Below are 25410 nucleotides of genomic sequence, written 5' to 3' on the forward strand. Positions count from 1 at the left end.
GCGCGCTCGACCTGCCGCCATATGGCGGGAATGAGGCCTCTGCAAGTGGCACATTAAGCTACATTGTGGATTTAGCCTTTGTTAGTACAAAACAAAAAAAGAGGTTTCTGGGCTACACACTGCTTTGATAAAAGCGTAGACCCACTATTTCTGAGACTTGATGGTTCCCAGAGCTGGCGGTAACCGCCATGTTGGGAAGCTAAAGTGGGCGGAGCCAGCAGCCACAGTGCCGTTTCAGGCTTAGAAGGCTGCAATTTAAAGCAACAGGTTTACAATAAGACAGATTCAGATGTAATAGTTTAAAATGTGTGTAAAATATACGTAGGCTTGAAAGAGACAAAAAAAGGTGATATATACAGTATAGAAACAAATACATGGTTTTAAAAAATAAAGTCTTTAAAGAGACAGTCAAATTAATATAAAAAATAAGCCACATAGAGATGACTATTACACAGAGAGTCTGGATTGTGTTGTCTTTGGGATTCTTAACTACAGAGAGATGTTTGATTGTAAAGGAAGCTGAGTTAAACCAGTACGTATATTTTAAAGATACTTTGACTTCAAAATTTGGATGTAAGGATATGTTGCTTTGGAAAAGAGTCTCTTTTGTTTCCACAGAAAGCCAGAGGCTATGGATTTGTTCCAGAGTAAGATACATCAGGTTTGACCAGCCAAGACCCCCTGAAAGGTCTCCGATGACACCATGGCCCAGATGATCCAACATCCAGAACCGTTTCAAGACAACTGGCTCAGATGATACAGCCTCACGGACTACTCCATGATCCTAAAATTTTCTTTGTTTCCCCAGAAGATACAGCGCCCCCCTCCAGCAGGAAGTAGTAAGAAAAGCTACGCCCAAATTCCCAAATATACCAAGCTGACTTTGGAGATGTGTAAAGGTTAAAACCTTCCTTTTTAAGAAAAGAAAAGGGGAAGTGATGTGGGATGGTCTATATGTCAAATGTGTTGCTGATTGGTCAATGAATAAATCACTGATTGGCAGTGGCTAGGCAGGAAGTATAGGCGGGACTAAGAGAGGAGAATTGAGAGAACAAGAAGCTGGGTGAGGGAGACACTGCCAGCCGCCATCAGGACAAGGAAGATGTAAAGTACCGGTAAGCCACAAGCCACGTGGCAAGGTATAGATTAATAAAAATGGATTAATTTAAGCTGTAAGAACAGTTAGCAAGAAGCCTGCCACGGCCATACAGTTTGTAACCAATATAAGTCTCTGTGTTTACTTGATCGGGTTTGAGCGGCTTGGGACTGGTGGGTGAGAGAGATTTGTCCTGACTGTGGGCCAGGCAGGAAAACTCCAGCTACAGGCCTGCATCTAGCACAGCCACAAAGGGCAGCGGCAAGAGGGGGCCTGTGGAGTCAGTCGGAAGTGCGATGTTTCTGCTATCATTCGTGAAAGGGTGGTGAGATTGTAATCTCAGTTGGAATGAATCTTGATGTTTTTGTTTAATTGGGGGTTCTGTTTTTTTCACTAGTTTTTAATAGCAGGATCAGAGTTGAAGTAAAAATAAGAAGATAAAATACTTTAACTGAGGGGCTGGAGAGATGGCTCAGAGGTTAAGAGCACTGGCTGTTCTTCCAGAGGTCCTGAGTTCAATTCCCAGCAACCACATGGTGGCTCATAACCATCCATAATGAGATCTGGTGCCCTCTTCTGGCCTGCAAGCCTACATGTAGGCAGAATACTGTATACATAATAAATAAATAAATCTTAAAAAAAAAATACTTTAACTGAGATATTAAGTATAACAAAAGACATTTTGATGAATCTAATTCGGTAACTTCTGTTGGTAGCATCTTACCTGATGTGAGAGGCTAGCAAATCATAAATCAATAATAAATTGGTTCGCAAGCAGTCTTTTTTTTTCCACTGTAGTAATAGGTTACCGAAGAATGAAATGAATTTACATTTAAATATTTACCATTTGAAGAGTGTGTGTTTTTACAAGGTTTCTGCGCGGGAGGAACACTGTCCCAAGCAAGCTGCCTCGTTCATCTTTTCAAGTAGACACCAGGCGTTTTTTTCCCCAGCGCCCATAGGCATGCTAGTCTCAGAGTGTTACTGCCATCTAGTGGACAATAGGAATAAGTGCAGCTTAAGGCTGTTCATCCTCTACTTGCATTGTAGTAGCTACCCTTTTTCTCTTTTATTTTTTTTTCCCTCCTTTTTGCTCTAACACATGTAAAACAAAAAAAAAAAATGGAAACTTCTTTATCAGTCATCGGGGGTTCCTTTGAAATTTGGGACCTTGTTCCTTCATCAAAAAACTGACAAACAATATTTCTCTCTAGCCAAAAACTGGTTGTTAGAAACACAAATGAGGCCGGGTCGTGGTGGCGCACACCTTGAATCCCAGCACTCGGGAGGCAGAGGCAGGTGGGTCTCTGAGTTTGAGGCCAGCCTGGGCTACAGAGTGAGTTCAAGACTGCCAGGGCTACACAGAGAAACCCTGTCCTGAAAACAAAACAAAAAAAATAAACACATGTAAGAGAAATCCAGAATGAAAGTATTTTTACCCAGCAAAATGAAAATGAGAAAAATAAGGAAATGTGCTTGAGTGCGTATCTTTGCAAAGAGAAAATACAGGAAGTTTATGCAGAAACTAATGGGATTGGTGGTTTTTCAGGGAGAGGATTCACCGTGTGCAATGACAGGCAAAGGATAGAATTACTTTAACATATACTAGCTTTAACACATTTTTCATCAAAATAGAATTGCATCACTCTCCCTTGCCTCCCTCCAGCCCCTCCCATATCCCCTTTTTAACCCTTTCCTTGTCCTTTCCCTCAGTTTCAAACAACCTCTTTTTCTTTGATTATTATGGCTTTATATATTTATGTATATGTATGTATGTGTGTATATGTATACACATATGTATATATATGCAAAAATATAGAAGTACCACCTGCTGAGTCCATGACTGTTGCTTGTGTGGATGTGATTTCAGGACTGACCGTCTTGTAATAGGTAACCACTTAGGGGGCTCATCCCAGGGAGAAGCTAATTCTCCCTCTTAGCAATTATTGTCCACAGTTCTTTACCTGGGGGTGGAACCCTGTGGGCTTTTCTCCCTTCCACGTTAGTGTGTCTACTGATATCGCCATAGTTCTGGTCTCCTTTATGCAGCCATTTCTAGGAGAGAGAGTCTCACAGCAGACTTTCTGGTATTCTGGCTCTTAAAATCTTCCCACCCTCTCTTCCTCCCTGTTCCCTGAACCACAGATGCAAGAGATGCTGCAGATGTTTCCACTGGCACTGGGGTTCCCACAAACCGTTATCTCTGTCTTGTGTGCCATTGTGGTTTTCTGTGACGTCTCCATTTGGTGAAAAGGGAACCTTTTTTGATGGTGGATGGCAGCCCCCCTTACCTGCAGTATAAGGATAAGATTTAGAATGTAGTTAGGAATTATGATGGTCTAGTAAGCTAGTGGTACTAGATTCTCTTCTATGGTTCATGATCTCACTAGTCCCAGGAAGCGGACTAGATTTCCAGTACCAGTCATGATTTCCCTCCTGTTGAGTGGGGCTTAAAGTCCAATTAGAGAGTCATTGGTTACCACCAACATGTGAGTGCCACTCACTGTTTATCTTGTCATGATGGTTATCGTCATAGTTCATAGGCATCATCACAGCTGGGTGATATGACTACCAATTGTTTCCTTCCCTTGGCAGCTTGTATAGTACTTTCTGGTACTATGGAAGCTAAGCCACAGGAAGGAGACTTTCCGGTTAAATCCAGTGCAAATCATACTAGTCATGTGTCCTAAGTGTTGTAGCACAAATCCTAATTGGTCTTAATAATAAAAACCTGGAGCTAGATATCAGGATAAATGCTGAAAGATCAGTAAAGGAACCAGCCACTAGAGAGACTTCTTACCTCTATCGAATCTTTAGTCTGAAAAGGCCGAGCTCCTGTCTCCACCCCGCCTTATCACTTCTCTCTCTGCCCAGCCATATTACTTCCTGTTTCCTCCTCCCAAGCTGGGATTAAAGGTGTGTGCCACCACTGCCTGGCCTCTAGTGGCTGGCGCCACACTCTGATCTTCAGGCAGTATTTATTTGTTAGATCATACACAAAACTATCGCCACATAGTGTCTTCAGCATGAGGGACCCACTCTCAAACCTGAAAGGCCTCACTGATAATCTATATTGTTTGGGGAGTCACTTGGGCTACTGATCACCACTTAAAGGAGGTACTGGGGCTTTTGTTAGTCTATGGTTCTTGCAGGGAGCATTGTCAGCCCAAGTAGCATAACTTCATTCAATATATATATAACTTTAAGTTAATATGAAATATGACTCCTTTGCCGGGCGGTGGTGGCGCATGTCTTTAATTCCAGCACTCAGGAAGCAGAGACAGGCGGATCTCTCTGAGTTTGAGGCCAGCCTGGTCTACAGAGTGAGTTCCAGGACAGCCAGGACTGTTTCACAGAGAAACCCTGTCTCGAAAAACAAAAACAAAAACAAAAAGTTCCTTGAGGCTTCATCAAACAACCTTGGTGCAAAATTTATTACCCTGCCCTTCTTTATCTTCTGTAGACCTCCCACCCGCCCCTAGTTGGCGCCCCTACCTGTTTTGCCATTTCCTCCTTCTTATCACCTATATTCTGTTATTCCCTTCATAACTCCCATACGCTCCCTTTATACTTTCCCAGTTTCTGTGATTACTCCATGTTGCGTTCACATCTGAGGACTTGGAGCTAGGAACCACAGTTGAGAGGGAACGTGTGCTGTTTGTCTTTCTGGGTCAATATAATCTTTTCTAGGTCCATCCAATTACCTGAAAATTTCATGATTCCGTTTTTTCCTTAGAGCTCAGTAGTATCCCGTTGTGTGCGTGTGCCACATTTTCACTATCCGTTCATCTGCTGAGGGGCATATAGATTGTTTCCATCCTCCAGCTATTGTGCATAGGACAGCAATGAACATGACTGAGCAAGTGTCTATGGGGCAGGGTGTTGAGTCTTTGGGCATGCCCAGGAGTGGTAGTGCTGGGTCAGAGGATAGATTTATTTCAGTTTTCTGAGGGTTCTCCATACTGATTTCCAGAGTGGGTACCCCAGGTGTGTCTCCACCAGTGGTGGATGAGGGGGTCCCCATCCGTGCCCCCGGCCCCGTTGGCATTTGCTGTCAGTTGTTCTGTTGAGCGCAGCCGTTCTGCTGGGGTGAGATGAAGTCTCAAAGTTGTTGTAATTTGAAATTCCCTATTTGCTAAGAGCGGCCAACACTTTTTGAGGTATTTCTTAGCCATTTCTATATTTTCTTTTGAGAACTCTCCGTTTAGATCCCTAGCCTGTTTTTTCTGTAGCAACTTACATCTTTAATTATTTTCTTTTTGAGATTATAATTACATCATTTCCCTCTTTCTTTTTCTCCCTCCAAACCCTCCGATGCTTCTCCTTGCCCTCTTTCAAGCCCATAGCCCCTGTTTTCATTAATTGCTGTTACATGAATATGAGTATATGTATATGTATATATATTCCTAAATACATAACTACAACCTGATCAGTCTGTACAATGTTACTTGTATGTGTATTTTCAAGGCTGAACATTTGATTAAATAATCAGTTGGTGCGCTTCCCTGGGGAACACTGTTTTCCCCATTTTCAGCAATCCTTAGTCGTCTGCAGTTCTTTGCATAAGATTGAGGCCTCTGATCTTCTCTCCCAACTGCTTTAGCGTGACTATTGTCCTTGTTCAGCTCACGCCTGGACAGCTGTGTTGGTTAGACTTCATGGGTGTAGTTTCTGGCATTCCTAGGAGACCCGGTCTCAGAGCAGCTAACTCCCTGAACCTCTGGCTCTTTCCATCTTTCTGCTCTTTTGTTTCCTGAGCCTTAGGTGCCTTTTGGTTGGTTGTGGTTTACTGTGATGATCTTCATTGGTCGAAAGAGAAGCTCCCGTGATGAGCCAGTCAACATAGCTCCATGAGGGAGTTCTTGCCTTCTATGTAGAAGGTCCTGGTTTTGAGCCCAGCCCAGCCAAGAGAAATAAAGAACTAATAGCTTGCTGTTTTCAAAGATTCACCGGTCAGTACAACATAGATGATAGGCAGAACCATTATCAAAAGTCAAGTCTGCTGATATGTAAAATTAAATTAATTATAATTTTTTAAAAAAAAAAGAAAATATAACTTTTTTAAAAAGTCAAGTCTGGTGCAATGCAGAGAGCTGTAATCATAATTCTGACGTACCTTGGAGGCAGCCTGGGAGGATGCTGTGGTTGATTGGTTAGGTCTACCCTGGTATCCGTTTAGTCCCTTTTACTGTCTAGGTCTTATCATCAATGTAAAACAGATGATGAGGTAAGCGCTGGTCCAGAGGGTAGAAGAGATCCCAGCAACACTACTGGAGTCCAGTCTGGTCTTAGATGGTTTACTTCTCTGCCTCTTGAGAGAAGGACTAGACTTGTTTTCCTAGTACAATATAGCTGGAAGTTTCTATGGTTCCACCTGGCCCCACGGTCCCACAGCTACTTATCAAATAATTACTCAGAGGCTTAATATTAATTGTAAATTTATGGCCTATGGCTCAGGCTTCTTACTAGCTAGCTCTTACAACTTAACTCAACCCATAACTATTAATCTATGTATCACCAAGTGTCCTGTGGCTTTACCTGCATCCCGTTACACGTTGCTGCTTGGACGGCTGGCTCGCCTCTCCCACTCTGCTTTTCCCCTCCTACTGTCTCCCTTGGATTTTCCCACCTGGCTCCATCCTGCCCTGCCATAGGCCAATGCAGCTTTATCTATTAGCCAATGGGAGTGATACATATTCACAGCATACAGAAAGACATCCCACAGCAGTACAATGTTAATATCACAATGAAACAAAAGTCAAGGGTGGGGTGCACACCCACGTGCTCTAAGCCTTGAAGAAGTCCTGGCTAGGAGTGAGACCACTCATGTGGTAGAAAACAGCTATACAGAGGAGTTTGTTAGTTTCAGCAATAATAGTCACTGACAATAATGAGTTCAAGAGGGAGATCACTTTAATGAAAACCTATTTTATTAGAAGGAAATTATATTACAGGTACTGAAACCACAGTTTCAAACAAGTGGATATGGGGTAAAGAAATAGAAAAGAGGGGTCACAGAGAATGTGTTTGAAATGAGCAATAGGCAAAAGAGATTGATTGAGCATTCATATTACTGATGTCCGTGAGGAAAAAAATCTGCATGATGAAGAAATACATGCTGAAAAATATACCCATGGGGCTGTAAAGATGCTGAGTAGGTGAGAATTCTAATCTGCAACTATGAGGACACAAGTTTGAATCCCCAGAACCCATTTAAAATGCAATGGACATAGCTGTGCATCCCTGTCACCCTAGCATTGGGAGATGAGAAGACAGGAGGATGCCAAGAGTTCCCTGGCCAGTCTACCTGGAACAGTGAACTTCTGTTTCAGTAAGTGACCCTGTGTGGTGGCTATTCTTGTCAACTTGACTACATCTGGATTGAACTACAATCCAGAAATGGAGGGCACACCTGTGAGAGTTTTTCTGCTTGGTTTGAAGTGGGTGAATCCACTTCTAGTCTGGACCTTTGAGGTAGGAAGACTCACACCTTTGATCCAGATCTTGGGGCAGAAGGACACATGCCTTTGATCCTGATCATGAGCAGGGGAAGACACGCCTTTAATCGGGGCCACAGCTTCTGCTGGAGGCCTGTATAAAAACATGGAAGAAGGAAGTTTTGTTCTTTGCCTGCTTGCTCTCGCCTTGCCAGCAAGTCCATTCCTTCACTGGCATTCCAGCCTACTTCTTCAGGATTCCAGCGTCTACTGAAGACCAGCTGAGACATTCAGTCTCATGGACTGAGCAACTTCTGGATTCTTGGACTTCCCATTCATAGCTTGCCATTGTTAGATTAGTTGGACCGCAGCCTGTAAGTCATTCTAATAAATCCCTTTCTGTAATATATATATAAGAGAGAGAGAGAGAGAGAGAGAGAGAGAGAGAGAGAGAGAGAGAGAGATTCATTCTGTAAGTTCTGCTACTCCAGAGAACCCTGACTAACACATCCTGTCTCAAGGTGGAGGTAGAGAGCAATAGAAAAAGACATATGATGTTTTGAGCTGTCCTCTGTGTGCACACACTGCCATGTGCACCATATATTCATATGCATGTATCACAAAAAAAATAAGAAAACTTTATAGAAATAGAGATGAGAAAACTGGAGGGGTTTTTTTTTGAGACAGGGTCTCACTGTGCAGTCCAGATCAGGCATGGACTCACTTTGTAGACTAAGCTTAGCATTAACTCAGATAATAACTCCCAAGTGCTGGATGTGCACCACCATATCCTGCTAGAAATTTCATTTTAATATAAAAGACCTTGTAAAAAATTGAACTGAGTTAAAAGAATAGTTGTAAATATAGCTGAAGCCCCATATATTAGAATTCATGGTACACATTTAAAGTAATAATACAATAAGAAGAGAAATTCATAACTCCAAACACAAATCTAAACAAATAAATAAATAAAATAAAATTTTCAATCAAAAGAGATGGGAAATATGGAACAAGCTCTATATTGTATGCTTATGGTTTTAATATGGTTTGTCTCCCCTAAAGTGGAGTTTAATTCTCAATGTGAGTGTCTCAGTTATGGCTTCCATTGCTGTGAAGAGATTCCATGACCACAGCAACTCTTATAAGGAAAACATTTAATTGGGGGGGCTCATTTACAGTTTCAGAAGTTCAGTCCATTACCATCATGGTAGGGAGCATGGAGGCATGCAGGCAGACATGGTGTTGGCTACATCTTGACCAGAAGGCAACAGGAAATCAACTATAACACTGGGAGTAGCTTGAGCATAGGAGAACTCTAAGCCCACCTCCATAGTGACACACTTCCTCCAACAAGACCACCCCTACTCCAACAAGGCCTCCTAGTTGTGCCACTCCCTGTGAGCTTATGGAAGCCAATTACATTCAAACTACCACATGTGAGGTATTAAAGAGGTAGAAATAACTCAGCAATGGTATGAAGAGATGGAACCTTCAGGGTAAGACAACGTCATCAGAGTGGGATCCCAGATTGAGTCCTGATGGTTTTATGAGGATGAGTGAGAGACAAGAAGACACAGAAGTGTAATCCCTGTTTCCTAGAACGTCATGATGCCCTGAGCCACCTTGGAACTCTGCCAACAAAAAGGTCATCACCCTGTATGACTTCATACACTTTGATCAGAACTGTGAACCAAAATAAACCTCCTTCTTTTATAATTGACCCTGTCAATTATGTAACTAGGGACAAAAACAACCTTGAAAATACTTAAATAGAAGAAAGTTCAAGTAAAGATAGCTAGACAGACAGACAGACAGACAGACAGATAGATAGATAGACAGAGAGAGAGAGAGAGAGAGAGAGAGAGAGAGAATATAGATAGAAATCTTAGTGAAGTAAATAGAAAAATAAATCAAGTTAAAATACTAGTTGTTTTAAATATAGTAGGTAACCATAAACTAATTTAATAAAGGGGAAGAGTACTGAAGTACTAAGAATATGTCACCCAAAAAAACTGGCTGTAGGACACCATCATACACCCACCCAAAACATGACTATTTTTAAATGTTATTGGCATATATTAATTATACATGATAATAGGTTTCAATATGACATTTTCATACAAGTACATGGTATGTGTCAAGCATATTCACTGCTTTGCCCTCCCTTGGTCCCTCCCATTCTCATTAATTCCCTTCCTAACTAATTCTCTTCTACTTTCATGTCTTCTTTTTAATGGCCCAATGAGTTTCTCAATGATACTTACAGGACCATAGGTAAAGGTTTGTTTACAGAACTCAGATAACTTACCAGTTGTTCCAGCACCCACAAAAACCTGTCTCCCTCTTACATCAACCATTAACTACACATAAATCCTTGAGGAAAGGTGGGTCCACATGAGACTCTCCCGACTCCATGACAGAATGCTGATGTGCATCTCATGCAGGTGATCACAGCTTCTGAAAGCTTAAGAATGGAACGTTCATGTCGTGCCTGGAAGTCCACACACCATGCTCCATCCCTTACTTACCTCCTGAGGGTCTTATATTCTTTCTGCCCCTTCTACAACGTCCCCTGAGCCTTGAAGGAGGTGACACTGATTTTCTATTTATGGCTGAGCTTTCAACACCACTCTACACCACTACCTACTGCGAAAAGAACCTTCTCCAGCCGGCGAGACGACTTGGTGGGCAAAGGGATTTGCTGCCAAGTCTCACAACCTAAGTTCCATTCCTGGGTCCCACATGGTGGAAGGCAAGAACCAATTCTCACAAGTTGTCCTCTGACCTTCACACTCACAACAGGCCGCATCTCGTCCCCCACATACACACATACGTGGCAAAATATATAAGTGGATTTTAATTTTTTTTTTTTTTGGTTTTTCGAGACAGGGTTTCTCTGTGTAGCTTTGCGCCTTTCCTGGAACTCACTTGGTAGTCCAGGCTGGCCTCGAACTCACAGAGATCCGCCTGGCTCTGCCTCCCGAGTGCTGGGATTAAAGGCGTGCGCCACCACCGCCCGGCCAGGATTTTAATATTTTTAAAGAAGCTTCTCTGACAAAGTTGACAGCAGCCCTGATCTGTGGGCATAAACATAGTTGTGAGGAAGGCAATTTGATGGGCACGTCTTGTTCATTTATGAAACAGAAGCAGAAGGTTCACAGTCTACGACCTCCACAGTCATGAGCTTTGTCAGGATTGAAAGTACCACATCAGGCCTCCATCTAAGGAGAAAGCAGTTGGTTACCTCATAACAGAGTGGCCACTAATGCACCAGCAGGCTTGTCTGCCTGGCCGGTCAGTATTGTTGCACATGAGATCCACAAAGTGAATCTGGAGATGACGATTCTCCCTCAGCAGCCTGTGTCGCATCTTTTGGCATTCATTCAGGCCAGCTGCGGTTTGCCTTCTCCATAACTTATGGCCCCAGAATAATGGTGTCTTCAGCAAGAGGGTCACAATCTCTTGTTCTGGTGGGCAAACTACAGCAGCACCATTGCCTGTCGTGTTTTGACAGCTGCAGACAATCTCCGTGACCAACAGCTCTTAGAGAGATAGCCCACATCTGGCACTGGAATTTTCATTTCATAGCCTATGGCTTCTGGGAGCAGTTTTATCCATACCCAAAGAGCACCACCTTTCAAACTGTTTTTAATTAGCTCATCAAATATCAGGTTTCCTTGTGGCTTTTTCACATGTTGTTGTGACTGACCCTCCCCCATCACTGCCTTCTTCCATTTACTTGCCCCTCTCCCAACTTAGACATTTCCAAGCCCCATATTTCTTCACCAACTTGCACATCACAACACTTATGTTCCATAACCTTCTGGGTTTTTTTCTCTCTCTCTCTCTCTCTCTCTCTCTCTCTCTCTCTCTCTCTCTCTCTCTCTCTCCCTTTTCTAGTTTCTTGTCTTTACACACACTCATTTGCATATAATGCACATTGTGAAAAATAGGAACTTGGGTACATATATAAGAGAGAACATGAGGACTTTGTCTCTCTGAAATTGTTATCTCACTTAAACCATTTTCTAGGTCCATCCATTTTCTTCCTATTTTCATAATGGTGCTTACCTTTACAGCTGAGTAGAATTCCATTGTGTATATGTACTACATTTTCACTAACCATCTGCTCATGGCCACCTATGCTGGCTCCATTTCTTGTTGTTTGTAATAATGCAGCAATAAACATGAATAAATAAATATCTCTGTAGGATATGGAGTTCTCTGGGTACGAGCACAGAAGTGGAATAGCTGAGTCACATACAAGTTCTATTTTTAGCATTTTGAAAAAAAAAAAAATCTCCACACAGATTTCCATAGCGGCTGCACCAATTTATACTCCTGCTAAGAGTGGATAAAGGTTTCAATTTCCCTGCATCGACACCAGCACTCTGGTTGTTTCCTTGGTGATCTGTTCTAATTCAAGTGAGACAGAACCTTGAAGTACTTTTAACTTGCATTTCCCTGATGTTAAGGATGCTGAACACTTTTTCAAATATTTGTGAGAGTTGTTGTTTCTTCTCCAGGAATTTTAATTTTTATTCTTTAACCTGTTTTTTAAATTGGGTGGCTTATTTTCTTGTTGGTTAGGCTTCTTATGTATATTCTGAATAATAATCCCCTCTTAGATGGATAACTGGTAAATATTCTCTCCTCCTGGAGGCTGCTTCTGCCCTTGGTTATGTTTCCTTTGCTGAACATACGCCTTCTTATTTCATGGGGAACTGTTTGTTGAGTGCAAAGCCTTATTCAGAGAGTTCTTACCTGTGCCTAGATCTTGAATCCTTTTCGTTGGTGTCTCCTACAGCAGTTTCCAAATTTGAGGTTTCAGGTTTAAGACATTTGATCGATCTGGAGTTGAATTTTTGTGCAGGGTGAGAGGTAAAGATCTAGTCTCATTCTTCTACACGTCACTGTCCTGTTTGACCAGCAGCACCATTTGTTAAAGACCCTGTCTTTTCTTCAGTGTGGTTCTTGAATCTGAGTCCTTTCTCCTGCTCCACTGATCTACATGCCTGTTTTTGTGCAAGGCCCATGCAGTTTTCATGCCTATGTGTGGCTCTGTAGCTTAAATTGAAATCAAGTATGCTGGTATCTCTAGCAGTATTTTGTTTGCTCAGGATTGATTTGGAAATTTTGTTCCCATATTAATGTTTTATACATTTTTAATTAAAATATAATTACATTACTTTCCCGCTTCCTTTTTCCCCCTTCAGCCTCTCCCAAGTCCCCTCTCTCCAAGTCCTTCCATGTCCTTCCCTCACCCTCAAGTTTATAGCCTCTTTTTATTGTTATCATCACATATACCTGTATGCATATGTATAAAAATATAAACATAACCTGCTGGGCTCATTTTTGGGTTTTGTGTGCGTACGTTTTCGAGTCACTTTGTATTAGGTAACCAGTTGGGGGGCTCATCCCTGGGAAAGGCTAGCTCTTCTCTCAGCAGTCAGTAGTTGACTGTGGTTCTTTGCATAGGGATGAGACCCTGGGAGATTTTCTCCCTTCTGTGTTAGCATGTCTGTTGATATTGTCATGGTTTAGGTCTTGTTTATGCAGCCATGCTGGGAAAGATATTCTTACAGCAGGCTTCCTGATATCCTGGCTCTTTCACTCTTTCAGACCTCTTCTGCTATGTTCCCTGAGCCAAAGATGCTGGGGCCCACGCTGCAGATCTATCCATTGGCCCCCCACAAACCACTGATCTCTACCTATGTCCAGTTGTGATTCTCTGTGATGTCTCCATTTGCTGTGAAGAGAGGCTTCTTTGATGATAGGTGAGAGCAACACTTACCTGTGGGTATAAGGATAAGATTTAGAATGTACTGAAGAATTATTCTGGTCTAATAAAGTGGAGGTAATAGATTCTTCTCTAAGATCCATGGCCTCGGTAGCCCTGGGAAGTTAGCTAGGCGTCTAGTAACAGGAATGACTTCCCTCCTTGTTGAGTGGACCATAAGTACAATTAGACAGTTGTTGGTGACCACGTGTGAAGAGCTGAGGAAGTCTTGAGTGAATTCATAAGGAGTGGATGAAGTCCTAAGTAAACGTTTATTATTGGCAAGAACCAATGTCTCAGACTCATGGGAACTGGCAAACTCTTCTCCTGGTCCATATGCAAATGTTGACAGAGTGTCCAGAAAGCATTGATTACAACTTGCTCCTCCCAGATATTTACAGCCTGAGACTGCTCACCTGGAGAGGCCTCCTACTGAGGCTAGCTAACCCCTCCCCCTGTGCTGTGCACAGTAGATGCACTGAGGTTCTGTTGTTTTGTAGTTGATACCATTCCATCAGACTGATCACAGTCCACCTGACCCCAGCTTTCCTGTACTTGTGTCTGTCCTTTCTTTTGTCCCTCGTCACCCTGGTTAAGCTTCCAAGACCAAGCAGAGCTCAGCAACCACCAACATGTGAGCGCCACTTATTACACCTTTATGGATATCTTGTCATGCTGGCCATTGTGGTTTATAGGTGTCACCAATGCTGAGTAGGACAATTAATTGCTTCAGTCCCTTGGAAGCTTTATAGTATTTGCTGATACCAGGGAAGCCAGACTACAGAAAGAAGTCTTTCAGGTTAAATCCAGCTCCAATAATCTGAGTCCCACATCCTAAGGTGTCTTCAGCATTAGGGGCTCACCTTCAACCTCTGAGAAGCAACCAAGGACAACAGCAATTGTCTACATCTTGGGGGAATCCTTTGCGTGACTCTGGCCAACTATTCAAGGGAGGTTTCTCATGCCTGGTACTGAGATTTTTGTTATTCTATGGTTCTTGTGGGGAGGATTGTCAGCCCAAGTAGCACAACTTCCTTTAAGAGATACATACATATATACATACATACACACAAATGTTTATGTATGTATATGCATATGTTTGTATGTATTGTGAAAATCAGTATGAAGAATCTTCAAAAAACTAAAAATAAATCTACCATATGATCCAGCTGACTAAGTCCTTAGCATATGCCCAAAACTCAGCATCCTACTCCACAGATACTTACTTAGTCATGTTTATTGCTGCTCTATTCACAATAGCTAAGAAATGGCAATAACCTAACTGTTCTTCAACAGATGAATAGACACAATGAAAATGTTCATATACACAATGGAATATTATCCAGCTCTAAAGAAAAATGAAATTTGCAGGCAAATGGACATACTTAGAAAATATTAATTATTTCGAGTAAGGTAACCCAGACCCATAAAGACAAACATTGCATGTTCTTGCTTGTCTGCAGCCCCGAGCTCCAGATCCTCAGCTGTGACTATATAGTCTACAGAACCACAGAAACCAGGAAGCTATAGAGGGACAGCATGGGAGGGGGTGAGAAGGGAATGGCAGAATACAGATGATACAAAGGGGTTAGCGGAAAAACAGGGAGCGAGTTCTAACTAAGGAATGGGGGCAGAGGTCACCAAAGCGGGGGAGGAGGGACAAAGAGCATGAAGGTTGTTTGAAAAAGCCTCCTGGAGCCTTATAACCTTGATTACCTAAAATGTATCCAACATATTAATTTTAAGATGGCTTGTTTGAAAAAGATTCTTTATTCAATTTTGTGAAGAATGTCACTGGAATTTTGACAGGAATTACATTGAAGATTGCTTTTGGCAGGATGGCCACAATTATTAATTCTTTCAGTTCACAAGCACATTCGCTGTCTGCTGCAATTTCTTACTTCGGTGTCTTGAAGTTCTCGTAAGAACTTTTCATGGCCTTCGTTGAGGTTATTTGAGGGTGTTTGGGTTTGGGTTTTGTTTGTTTGTTTTGCCTTGGTTTTTTGTTATTTGCTTTGTTGTGGTTTTGTTTTGGGTCATTTTCTTTTTTTTTTTTGTTTTTGTTTTTTTTTTTTTTTTTTCCGAGACAGGGTTTCTCTGTGTAGCTTTGCGCCTTTCCTGGAACTCACTTGGTAGCCCAGGCTGACCTCGAACTCACAGAGATCCGCCTGCCTCTGCCTCCCGAGTGCTGGGATTAAAGGCGTGCGCCACCACCGCCCGGCTTGGGTCATTTTCTTTAAAGACCATTGTGAGTTATTTTTCTGACTTCTTTCTCAGTATGTTTATCACTGATGTATAAAATGCCTATTGATCCTTGTAAGTTAATTGTGTATTCTACCCCTTTACTGAAAATGTTTATTAGTTCCAAGAGTTTTCTAGAACTTTTTAAGGTCTCTTATGTATAGATTTTGATTCCTTTCCTATTTGTTTCTCTTTTCTTATTGCTTTAGCTAAGACTTCAAATACTATATTGAATAAGAGGGGAGAAAGTAGACACCCTTATCTTGTTCCTGATTTTAGTGGCAATTCTTTGATGTTTTCATTTAATCTAATGTTGACTATTGGTTTGTCATATAAAGCCTTTATTATGTTGAGATATGTGTTGTTTAGTCCAGGTTTATTCAGAATTTTTAACATGAAAGGAGATTGGATTTTATCAAAAACTTTTTCTGCATCTATAGAGATGATCATATAATTTTTGTTCTTGAGACCATTTACATAATAGATAATATTTGTTGACTTACATATACTGAACCATCCCTCCATCTCTGGAATAAAGCCAATTTGATCATAGTATATAATCTTTTTGGTGTGTTCTTGAATTTAATTGGCAAGTATTTTGTTGAGAATTTTTGCATCTGTGTTTATCAGGGAGATTGGTCTATAATTTCTTTTTTCCTGCATCTTTGTCTGGTTTTGGTAAAAGAATAGGACTAGCTCTGTAAAACCTTTGGTGGCATTCCTTCCTTTCCTATCCCAGGGGAGAGCCTTTTTCTTATTTGGCTTAGTTCTTTGAGAATTCTGTCCCATGTGTTCTTATCATATTCACCCCTCCCCACCTCACACTCTTCCCAGATCCATTCCCCCTTCCTTATCCTCTCACCTTTGTGCTCTCTGTCATTTTTAAACCCATTAAGACTCATCTATGCTGTTCAGACACTCTTGGATGTGTGGCCTTTCACGGGAGTGTGGTCAACCCACAAAGGATCACACCCTTAAAGAAAACGGACGCTCGCTCTCCCAGCAGGTATTAGTTACAATCAGCTCCTTAGCTAGTCGGGGTGGGGCTTCATGCCCACCTTCCCCTCACCATGCTGGGATTTTGTGTGACTTGAGCTTGCACAATTTTTGTGCCTGATGTCTCAACTACTGGGAATTCATTTGTACAACTGCCCTGTTGTGTACAGAAAACACTGTTTATTTACAATCTATCCACCAGCACCCCCTCTTCTACAAAGATTCCTGAGCCTTGGGAAGAGGAAGTGTGATATTGACTGTGTCCCCCCAGCCCCACAGGGCTGAGAACCCCAAAGATTCTTGTTCCCTCCACTTTGAGCAGTTTTGGGTCTCTATGTCAATCACCGTCTACTGAAGACAGGAGTTTCTCTGATGCAGGCTGAGAGACATACTCATTTATCAGTATAACAATAAGTCACTAGAAGCCAGTATAACACTATGTCTAGTTAGCAAAGTCACGGCAGGAGGTTCTCTTCTTGACACTCTGACCATCTAGCCACAGGTTCCAGAGAACACTGATGAGCAAGTGTTTCTGTAGTAGGACATACAGTCCTTTGGGTGTATGCCCAAGAGTGGCTGCATAGCTGGGTCATACGGTCGATTCATTTCTAGCTTTTTAAGGAAACAGCCACACTCTTTCCCATAGTGGCTGCACCTACCTGCACTCCCACCAGAATGAATAAGTATTCTGCTTTCCCCGCCTGCGTCCCAGCCTTTTCCGTTATTTTTGCTTTGATGTTAGCCATTCTGACAGGGGTAAGAAGAAATTTCAAAGTAGTTTTAATTTGCATTTATTTCTCTGACAGCTAAGGATGCTGAACATTCTTTAAAATGTTTCTCAGCTGCTTGTATTTCATCTTTTGAGAACTGTTTAGTTCTTTGCCCATTTTTAAATTGGGGTGTTTGTTTTCTTGATTTTTTTTAGCTCCTCATACATAGAGATACTAACCCTGTGTTGGATGTACAAGCTGATACTGACATTTTCCCGTTCTTTTGGCTGAGTGTCCCTTTGAATGATGGTGTCCTTTTCTATACAGAAGAGTTTAGTTTCATGTGATCCCATTTATCAATTGTTGGTCTTAAAGCCCATACTACTGGGGTCCTGTTCAAAAAGTGCTTTTGTGGGTCTTTGCAAGTTGAAGCATATTCCATACTCTCTCCTCAGTCCGATTCAGAGTATCATGTCTTATCTTGAGGTCCATTTGGAGTTGAGTTTTATGTAAAATGAGAGGAGACACGGACCTGGTTTCATTATTCTACATCCAGCTATCCAGTTTTATCAGCAATATTTGTTGAAGATGTTGTCTTTTCTGTAGTGTGTATTGTTAAGTTCCTCCTCAATTCTCCTTTGGGAAAAAAAAAAGGTTCCCTTTGTCTCCCCCACACAGATTTAGTTTAATTATGTGTGTATGTCTGTGTGTGTGCATGTACCTGGGTCTGTGTCCTTGCCTGTGAGTGCAGGTGCCCTGAGAAACCAGAGGCATCAGATCCCCGTGGCAACAGAGTCACAGGCAGCTACGAACTTCCTGCCTTGAGTGCTGGGAATCAAACTCAGGTTTGCACATGCTTTCACCCCCTGAGCCACACCTCCAGCTCTGTCTCCTTTTTTCATAGTACCCTGATGTTTCCCACAAATGTCTAGACCAGCAGTTTCTCAGCCTGTGGGTCATGACCCTTTGAGAGTCGCAGATCAGATATTTATATTACGATTCATACCAGTAGCAAAATTACAGTTATGAAGCAGCAACAAAAATCATTTTATGGTTGGGGGTCACTACACCATGGGGAGCTGTATTAAAGGGTCGCAGCATCAGGAAGGTTGAGAGCTACTGCTCTAGATAGACCTGAGATACACCCAGCTCTGTGGGTGAGTCTTGGTTGGGCTAAACCAACCAGCAATTTTCTTCTCCAGTCCCCGCAGAGGACTAGATCTGGGATAAGCATATAAGCTAATCACTAAATTTTTAAAGGCAGACTTCTAAGAAAAAAAAGATGATCGTACTTCTCTGACATTGATCCAGGAAACACATACCCCATGGGTTCAGACACCCATCCTGCAGTCATGAGGGACAGCCTGGATCTGAACAGAGGCGGTAAACAGAAGAACTAGGCAAAGGGGAAATAAACTCAGATTCAGAAGCTTAAGCCACTTGAAGCCTACGTAATTGCTGGATTTCCCAGTTCCTGTCTAATTCCTGTTTCTAATTAAGCTACTCGGGCCTTGTTTGCTTTCACTCGCCACGGAAAGACTGTCCCAGTGCAAAGGTGACATGGGGGGGGGGGAGGGGGAGGGGAGGGCACCTGTGACACTCCAGCTTTCTGGGTAGAGAGTTCAAGGAAGGGAAGTGTGGTCAGAAGACTTCACTGCAGCAGGGTGGCAGGGCTTGCAGGATGGCTCAGCAGGTAAAGATGCTTGCTGTGACAACTTGGTGACCTCAGCTGGATCCCCGAACCTACAGAAAGGTGGAAGAGAAAAACCAACTCTACAAAAGTAGTCCTGTGACCACCACGCGCGCGCGCGCGCGCGCGCGCACACACACACACACACACACACACACACACACACACACAGTAACTTTTTTAAAGAGAGGGGATGGAAAAGAAGAGCTGACCCTGAGCTTCACAGGAAAAAAAAAAAAAGTGCACAGCAGAATGGTCCTGCCACAGGCTTCCTCCTCAGGGATGATGAAGGCCCTCAGCTCCTCAGGGAACTGGTGTAACCATTCACTGCACGATAGCTGGACCAGCCGTGGGGAGACAGTCAGGACCCCGGAAAGGGTTGGTTGAGCTGGTCCCAAGAATGTAAAAGGGGTCAGAAGGCTATGGAAGACTTTTTTTTTTTCAGTAGTGAAATAAAAAGAAGATGGAAACCTAGAGGATAAGAGGACAAAATGACACTGTGGCTCACAATGCTGAGAGAGCTGCTGATGACCTGGAACCAAACACGTTCCTGTTTCAAATCTCGTGCATTACTAGGTATTTTTATAACATAATGCTTTTATTATGCATTGATAACTTCATACTCACATACCACGTATTTTGATCATATTCACCCCTCCCAGATCCAATCCCCACCCACCCCCTCACCTTGATGCCCCCTTCTTTCTTCAGTATTCCCCAGTCCAATTTGTACTACGTGTGTGTGTGTGTGTGTGTGTGTGTGTGTGTGTGTGTGTGTGTGTGTGTGTACACAGCAAATCCTGGATTAGGTAGGAGCAGGTCGACCTACTAGCGACCACACAGCCAAGGAAAACTGGCTCTCCCTCCTCTACCAGCCATCAGTTGTCAGCAGCTCCTCAGCTAGGGGTGGGGGCTGCGGAGCCCCTCCAGAGTTTGGGCAGGAAACCAGGGCTGCTGTGAGTTTGTTCTGTGATCCTGGCATGACCAAGAATCCCCATCTCTCTAAACTTCCCCTTCTCGTCAGTGAGTGAGCATGCAAGCATCATCTGAGACTAACTTTGAAGTTCCAAAACTGTGGTGGTCTTGCACCAGCAAGACAGGTGAGCACAGGACAAGAAAGCATGACAAGGAAGCTCCTCTTTACTTGGGTCCTGGTCCTACTTGGCAGCAAACATGCTAGGCTTTGTACAGTCCCAGTACCAAGAGTCATTAATACAAAGATCACACTTCTTAAAGCAATGACTTGTGAGAACTGCCATTATTTCCTTAGTTTGCTCTGTGTGCTTTCTTGGTAACTGTATGTTGAACTGGATCCACAATACTGTGAATGCTGGAAAGCGGATCACTTTCCACGGCTTGACTTCCAGCCTCAAGCTAGGCTCGCAATGTCTAAAGGGGCTGGCCGAGGCAGCAGCGGTGGCAGGGGCTGGAAACAGCTGGATGTGACCATCTCTGGTGCTTTTGTTCAACCTTGAAACCTTCGCCACAGGAGACTGCCGGGGCAGAGAAGCCAACGTGAGAAACAAAGAGAGATGGCGGAAAGCCCTTGGGACTAAGGAGGGGAGGTGGGACTCTGGGCTGGCGGTGGCACCTGGTGCCCGCTGTTAATAATAAGGTCGCGGTGCGTTTATAAGGTCCTTGATTAAACAAAGGCGCTCGGTGATAAGGGTAACTAGCAACAGCTCCACGTCTGAGTCGCCGCCCCCCATCTTTTCAACGCGGGCTCTTTGCGCCTAGCATCGTTTGCGCGGAGAACTGGATCTCACCTGACCCTGGGCGCTGAATCCAAGTGCTGCCGGAGTCCTGGGCCACCCAGGCTGGCAGGGGCGGACCCGTGAGCGCACGAGGCGCCCCCACGAGGGGGCGGGACCCATCTCCGTCCAGACCGCAGCGCGGCGCACGCCTCGGGCACCTGCAGCCCAGCGGCTACCTGCAGTCGCTGCGCGTCCGGCCGCCCAGCCCGGTTGCCGGCTCTTGCTCCGCTCATCGCCGCCCGCCCGCCGCCGCGCTGCACGCCTCGAGCGCTCCCTCGGCCCCGCTGGGGACCGGGGACCCCGCAGCCGCCGCCATGCTGCCGGTGCTCTACACCGTCCTGGCGGGGCTGCTGCTGCTGCCCCTGCTGCTCACCTGCTGCTGCCCCTACCTCATCCAGGACTTGCGGTACTTCCTGCGGGTGGCCAACCTGGCCCGGCGGGTGCGCAGCTACCGGCAGCGGCGGCCCGTGCGCACCATCCTGCGGGTCTTCCTGGAGCGAGTTCGCCAGACCCCGCACAAGCCCTTCCTGCTCTTCCGCGACGAGACGCTCACCTACGCCCAGGTGGACCGGCGCAGCAACCAAGTGGCACGGGCGCTGCACGACCAACTGGGCCTGCGACAGGGGGATTGCGTGGCCCTCTTCATGAGCAATGAGCCGGCCTACGTGTGGATCTGGCTGGGACTGCTCAAGCTGGGCTGTCCCATGGCCTGCCTCAACTACAACATCCGTGCCAAGTCTCTGCTGCACTGCTTCCAGTGCTGCGGGGCGAAGGTGCTGCTGGCCTCCCCAGGTGAGCTGCAAACCGCCGCCCTGGGGGAACGCGGCGCCTTGGATGCGGGGGCTGCAGTGTGGTGGGAGGCAAGGGAGGCGGGAAAAAGAGGTCAATTCGAGATGTACGACGCTCATTAATAATGTTTAGAGTCGCCAGAGGTGAAGTGGCCTATCTATCGAGGCACTGTGCTGAAGCACTTCGGTCCTCCAGTGTGGGGACCAGTTTACTTAAAATACCTAACACAATGTTGAGCACTACACTGTGTTGTTTAGAGACGACAAGAAGAAATGTGCGTCCGTGTTCCTCACGAGGCAGTTCCCCCACCCCAAAATTTTCCCAGGGGACCACTATATATGCACACTGTTGCTTTTAATCCTCACAACACATGGAAGTTATTATGGGACATATAGATGAGACCAGTTCCACCCAGAGATTCAAAGCTTCATGCCCACAGTGTCAGGGGTTAACCAGAGGGATCTCATTCATTCCCCTAATCAGTACTTAAAACATTTTCATTAAAATTCAGAGGGGCTTGAGTGAGAACTTGGGTGGATCCTGCCTCTAGTCCTTGGTAGACTTTCGATCACGGGAAAGCCATTTCCCAGCTCCATCCTTTCCTTTCGTCTCTGTCTTGAAGCTGTCTTCAAGGCTACTTCAAGATCTTAAGTGTTGTTAGCACACTTGGCCTCTCACTATAGTGAGGCTGACTCTACCTGATGCTCAGCGAGAAGACTAGAGGTCTGTGGCTGTGCTCTGGTGGAGCCCGGCTGCGTCTGTAAAATGGTGACTCCTTCATTTGGGTGGCTGCCTTCGACCTAAATGAAAACTTCACACAGAAGTGATACCCAGGCCAGAAAGAAACAGAACCTGCTCTCTACCCACAGAGCTGATGAGTTACGACTCCCAACAGTTAGTCTCTGAACTCCACCCTTGTGTCTCTGAGCTGGTGCCAGTTGGTGCTTCTCTCAGTAAGGACAGGCCTAACCTGGGCTAGGCTAAAAAGACGTTAGTGGCAATACAGAAGATGAAGGGATGTGGAAGTCCCAACTCTTTGGGATGCCTATCTGTGCCAAACGCTGCAATGGATGGTTCTAATACTCTGGGAAATTAAAACTCATGCCTCCATTGTATGACTGAGGAAGTGGAGGCAAAATTTCTAGCCTAAGTCCACCTTCAAAGCCCATGTTCTTTCTTATATAATGCCATCCTCTCCAAAGAGTCAAGAATCTGTCCGCTCTGCCCTTCACTTCATAGCTCGGGAAACTGAGGCCAACTAAGCTGTTTGCCTAGTGCCCCCCAAGAGTCAAAATGTCCATTTACTCCTAAGAAACCAGGAAGTTTTTAAGCCTGTCACATGTGACGTAGAGTGTGTAATATAAAAAGTAGAGGTTTCATACAAAAATTTCAAAAGCAGAGAGATGATGTTAAAGGCACCAAATTATGGGAAGAGCCTGGTCATTTTAAGATACATCCCAACACGCCGGGCAGTGGTGGCACGCCTTTAATCCCAGCACTCGGGAGGCAGAGGCAGGTGGATCTCTTTGAGTTTGAGGCCAGCCTGAGCTAAAGAGTGAGTTCCAGGACAGCCTCCAAAGCTACACAGAGAAACCCTGTCTCAAAAAACAAAAAAAAAAAAACTACATCCCAACAATCTCTAAAGACTTCACTGGTCCATAACTGGGAGGCTCCGGCAAGACTGTTGTGTTGCCAGCTTTCTTAGAGCACTTCAACATCTCCTGCTCAGACTCAACTACTCCATTCATGGGACTTCATCAAGCTTAGAATTTGAAGAGACTGAAGTTTAAATGACTAATTGAGTTTGGTTTTGTAATAGAGTCAAAAACACAGCTACTTATAGGTTGGCTATCCCTGACCTGAAATACTCTGAACCAGAAGTGTTCCAGATTTCACATTTTTTTTCAGATTTTTGAATATTTGCATATATCTCATGGGCCACCTTAAGGATGGAGTCCAGATCCAAAGAGTTTACTTGTGTTTTGTATACACCATTTTGCTTTAGCATGATGGTAATTTTATACAATACACTTAATAATGCTGTGCAGGAAACAAAGCTACATGCTGCAGTGTTGTGGGTTTGTGACCACACTCCAGAAAACAGTTTTGGAGCACTTCCGTTTTCAAATGAGAGATGCTGAACCAGTACTTCCTGCCTCAGGCAGACAGCAGTAGCCTGCCACACAGGCATGTTTACATGGAGAGTATACTAAAAGTCCTACGTTCAAATCAGACTTGAACCTACCTAACTTGCCAGTGGACCTCAGGCTCTCACTAGCCTTAAGATGAGACACAATTTAAAACCAAAATGTCCTACTTTATCTGTATCCCTGAGATTTCTTTCTGTGTGACACAGAGTTATACTCTGACCTAAAATAGTTCCTGAGAAAGTGAAAAATAGAGTCCAAAGTTGCATGTTCAGTAGCTGTGTCATGTGGAAATGTGTAACTAACCTTTGAGAGAGGCCACATACTTGAAAAACATTGTCTTTCTCCAAATAACAGAGATACCTTTGTACATCATGCACTCTGGCCTGGAACAGTTTCTACAGAGAGAGTACCAAAGTCCAAAATCATGTACTGAGTAGAGTGGAAATGTGTTGATTGGACTGACTCTTAGAATTGTTTGGGGAAGGCAGGACCTTAGAGATACTGTAATCCTTCCAATATGTTTATGGCCACAAAAAGTTTATAAAAGAAACTTTAGTAAGCATAAGAATCATCATTTTAAAAGACAGATTCCAGGATCTCACCCTCAAACTTCTGATTCAGTAGGATCCTGGTGGGACCAGCCTAGCCCTACCTCAGACCCAGATGATCTAAGATGAGTTTCTGAGACTCAGAGTTCCACTTGTTTTATAGCCAAGCAAACCCCGGCCCATAGGAGGACATTGTATGGACGGGCTTATGTGGACAGCCAGCAACCAAGAGCTGGAGGCACACCCAGATGTTCTGTTTCACGTATAGGCCACTGGTTTATTCTATCAACAATATGAGCTTGGTACAGAAAGGTGAATTAGTTTTGTTTTAATGTTTAATTGTCACATGTAATAGTAGGCTTAATTCTGACCTTTTTGTTCAACATTTGCTTTTGGATGCTGGGCATGGCGTTGCACACCTTTAATCCCAGCACTCAAAAGGCCCCTGTGAGTCCAAAGCTAACCTGGTCTACATAGCAAGTTCCAGGCCAGCTAGGACTATGTCCTGAGACTCTGTCTCAGAAAAAAAAGAAATCATTCTTGATTCTCTTCCCCTCTTCTCTGATACCTCCCTGACACCCCCTTCGCCCTCTCACCCCCACCCAAAGCCTTCTTTCTGCTTCCGTGTCCCTGTGTCCTATTCCTCCACCTCCCTCTCTTTTTCCTCCCCTCATGATCTTTCTGTTACACACACACACACACACACACACACACACACACACACACACACACACACACACACACACATCCCATAATCTGGAATCCAAATGTGAGAGAGAACATGTCATTTTTCTCTTTCTGAGTCTGAGTTATCTAACTTAATACGTTCCGGTTCTATGCATTCTCCTGCAGATTTCATGAGTCCAGTTTTCTTTACTGCTGAATGAAATTCTATTGTGCTTGAATAAGTTTTCATTATCTACTCATCTAATGATGGGCATCTCGGCTGGCTCCATTCCTTGCTATTGTGAATAATGAGCATGGAAGTTTAGGTGTTCTGTGTGTAGATGCCCAGGAGGGTTCTATCTGGGTCATGTAGTAGTTCCATAAACTCCACCCTGGTTTCCAGAATGCCTTTACTGGCATATACTCCCAGAAACAGTGAATAAGGGCCCCTCTTCCCCCACATCCTGTCCAGAAAGAACATGGTCTTTCCAAGACCCTCTCAACAATTTCTGGTTGTCTTGAAAGAGACAACTTCTCTGCTCCATAACTGTGAG

At 44.0% G+C, this 25410-nt stretch overlaps 2 protein-coding genes across 3 annotated transcripts in view; one reads left to right on the top strand and one right to left on the bottom strand.

Moving 5' to 3' along the window:
- The window catches only part of Atp8b4 (ATPase phospholipid transporting 8B4 (putative)), a 237398-nt gene extending 216570 nt beyond the window's left edge, over positions 1 to 20828 (bottom strand). Inside the window, exons 1-2 of the mRNA XM_052723786.1 lie at positions 20716 to 20828; positions 18851 to 19002 (exon numbers count right to left, since the gene is read on the bottom strand). The gene's annotated coding sequence lies outside the window, so the exon portion shown is untranslated. The remainder of the gene's footprint in view (positions 1 to 18850; positions 19003 to 20715) is intronic.
- Slc27a2 (solute carrier family 27 member 2) overlaps positions 19691 to 25410 on the top strand; it is a 42390-nt gene continuing 36670 nt past the window's right edge. The window contains exon 1 of one of the 2 annotated variants that reach the window (XM_052723788.1): positions 19691 to 21495. In XM_052723788.1, the coding sequence (XP_052579748.1) occupies positions 21018 to 21495 (478 nt within the window). In that variant the 5' untranslated portion in view covers positions 19691 to 21017. The remainder of the gene's footprint in view (positions 21496 to 25410) is intronic. The other variant, XM_052723787.1, reaches the window with a different exon arrangement.

This window comes from Peromyscus californicus, unplaced genomic scaffold, assembly GCF_007827085.1.
Source record: "Peromyscus californicus insignis strain IS unplaced genomic scaffold, ASM782708v3 Scaffold_7__1_contigs__length_154581171, whole genome shotgun sequence".
NCBI lineage: Eukaryota > Metazoa > Chordata > Mammalia > Rodentia > Cricetidae > Peromyscus > Peromyscus californicus.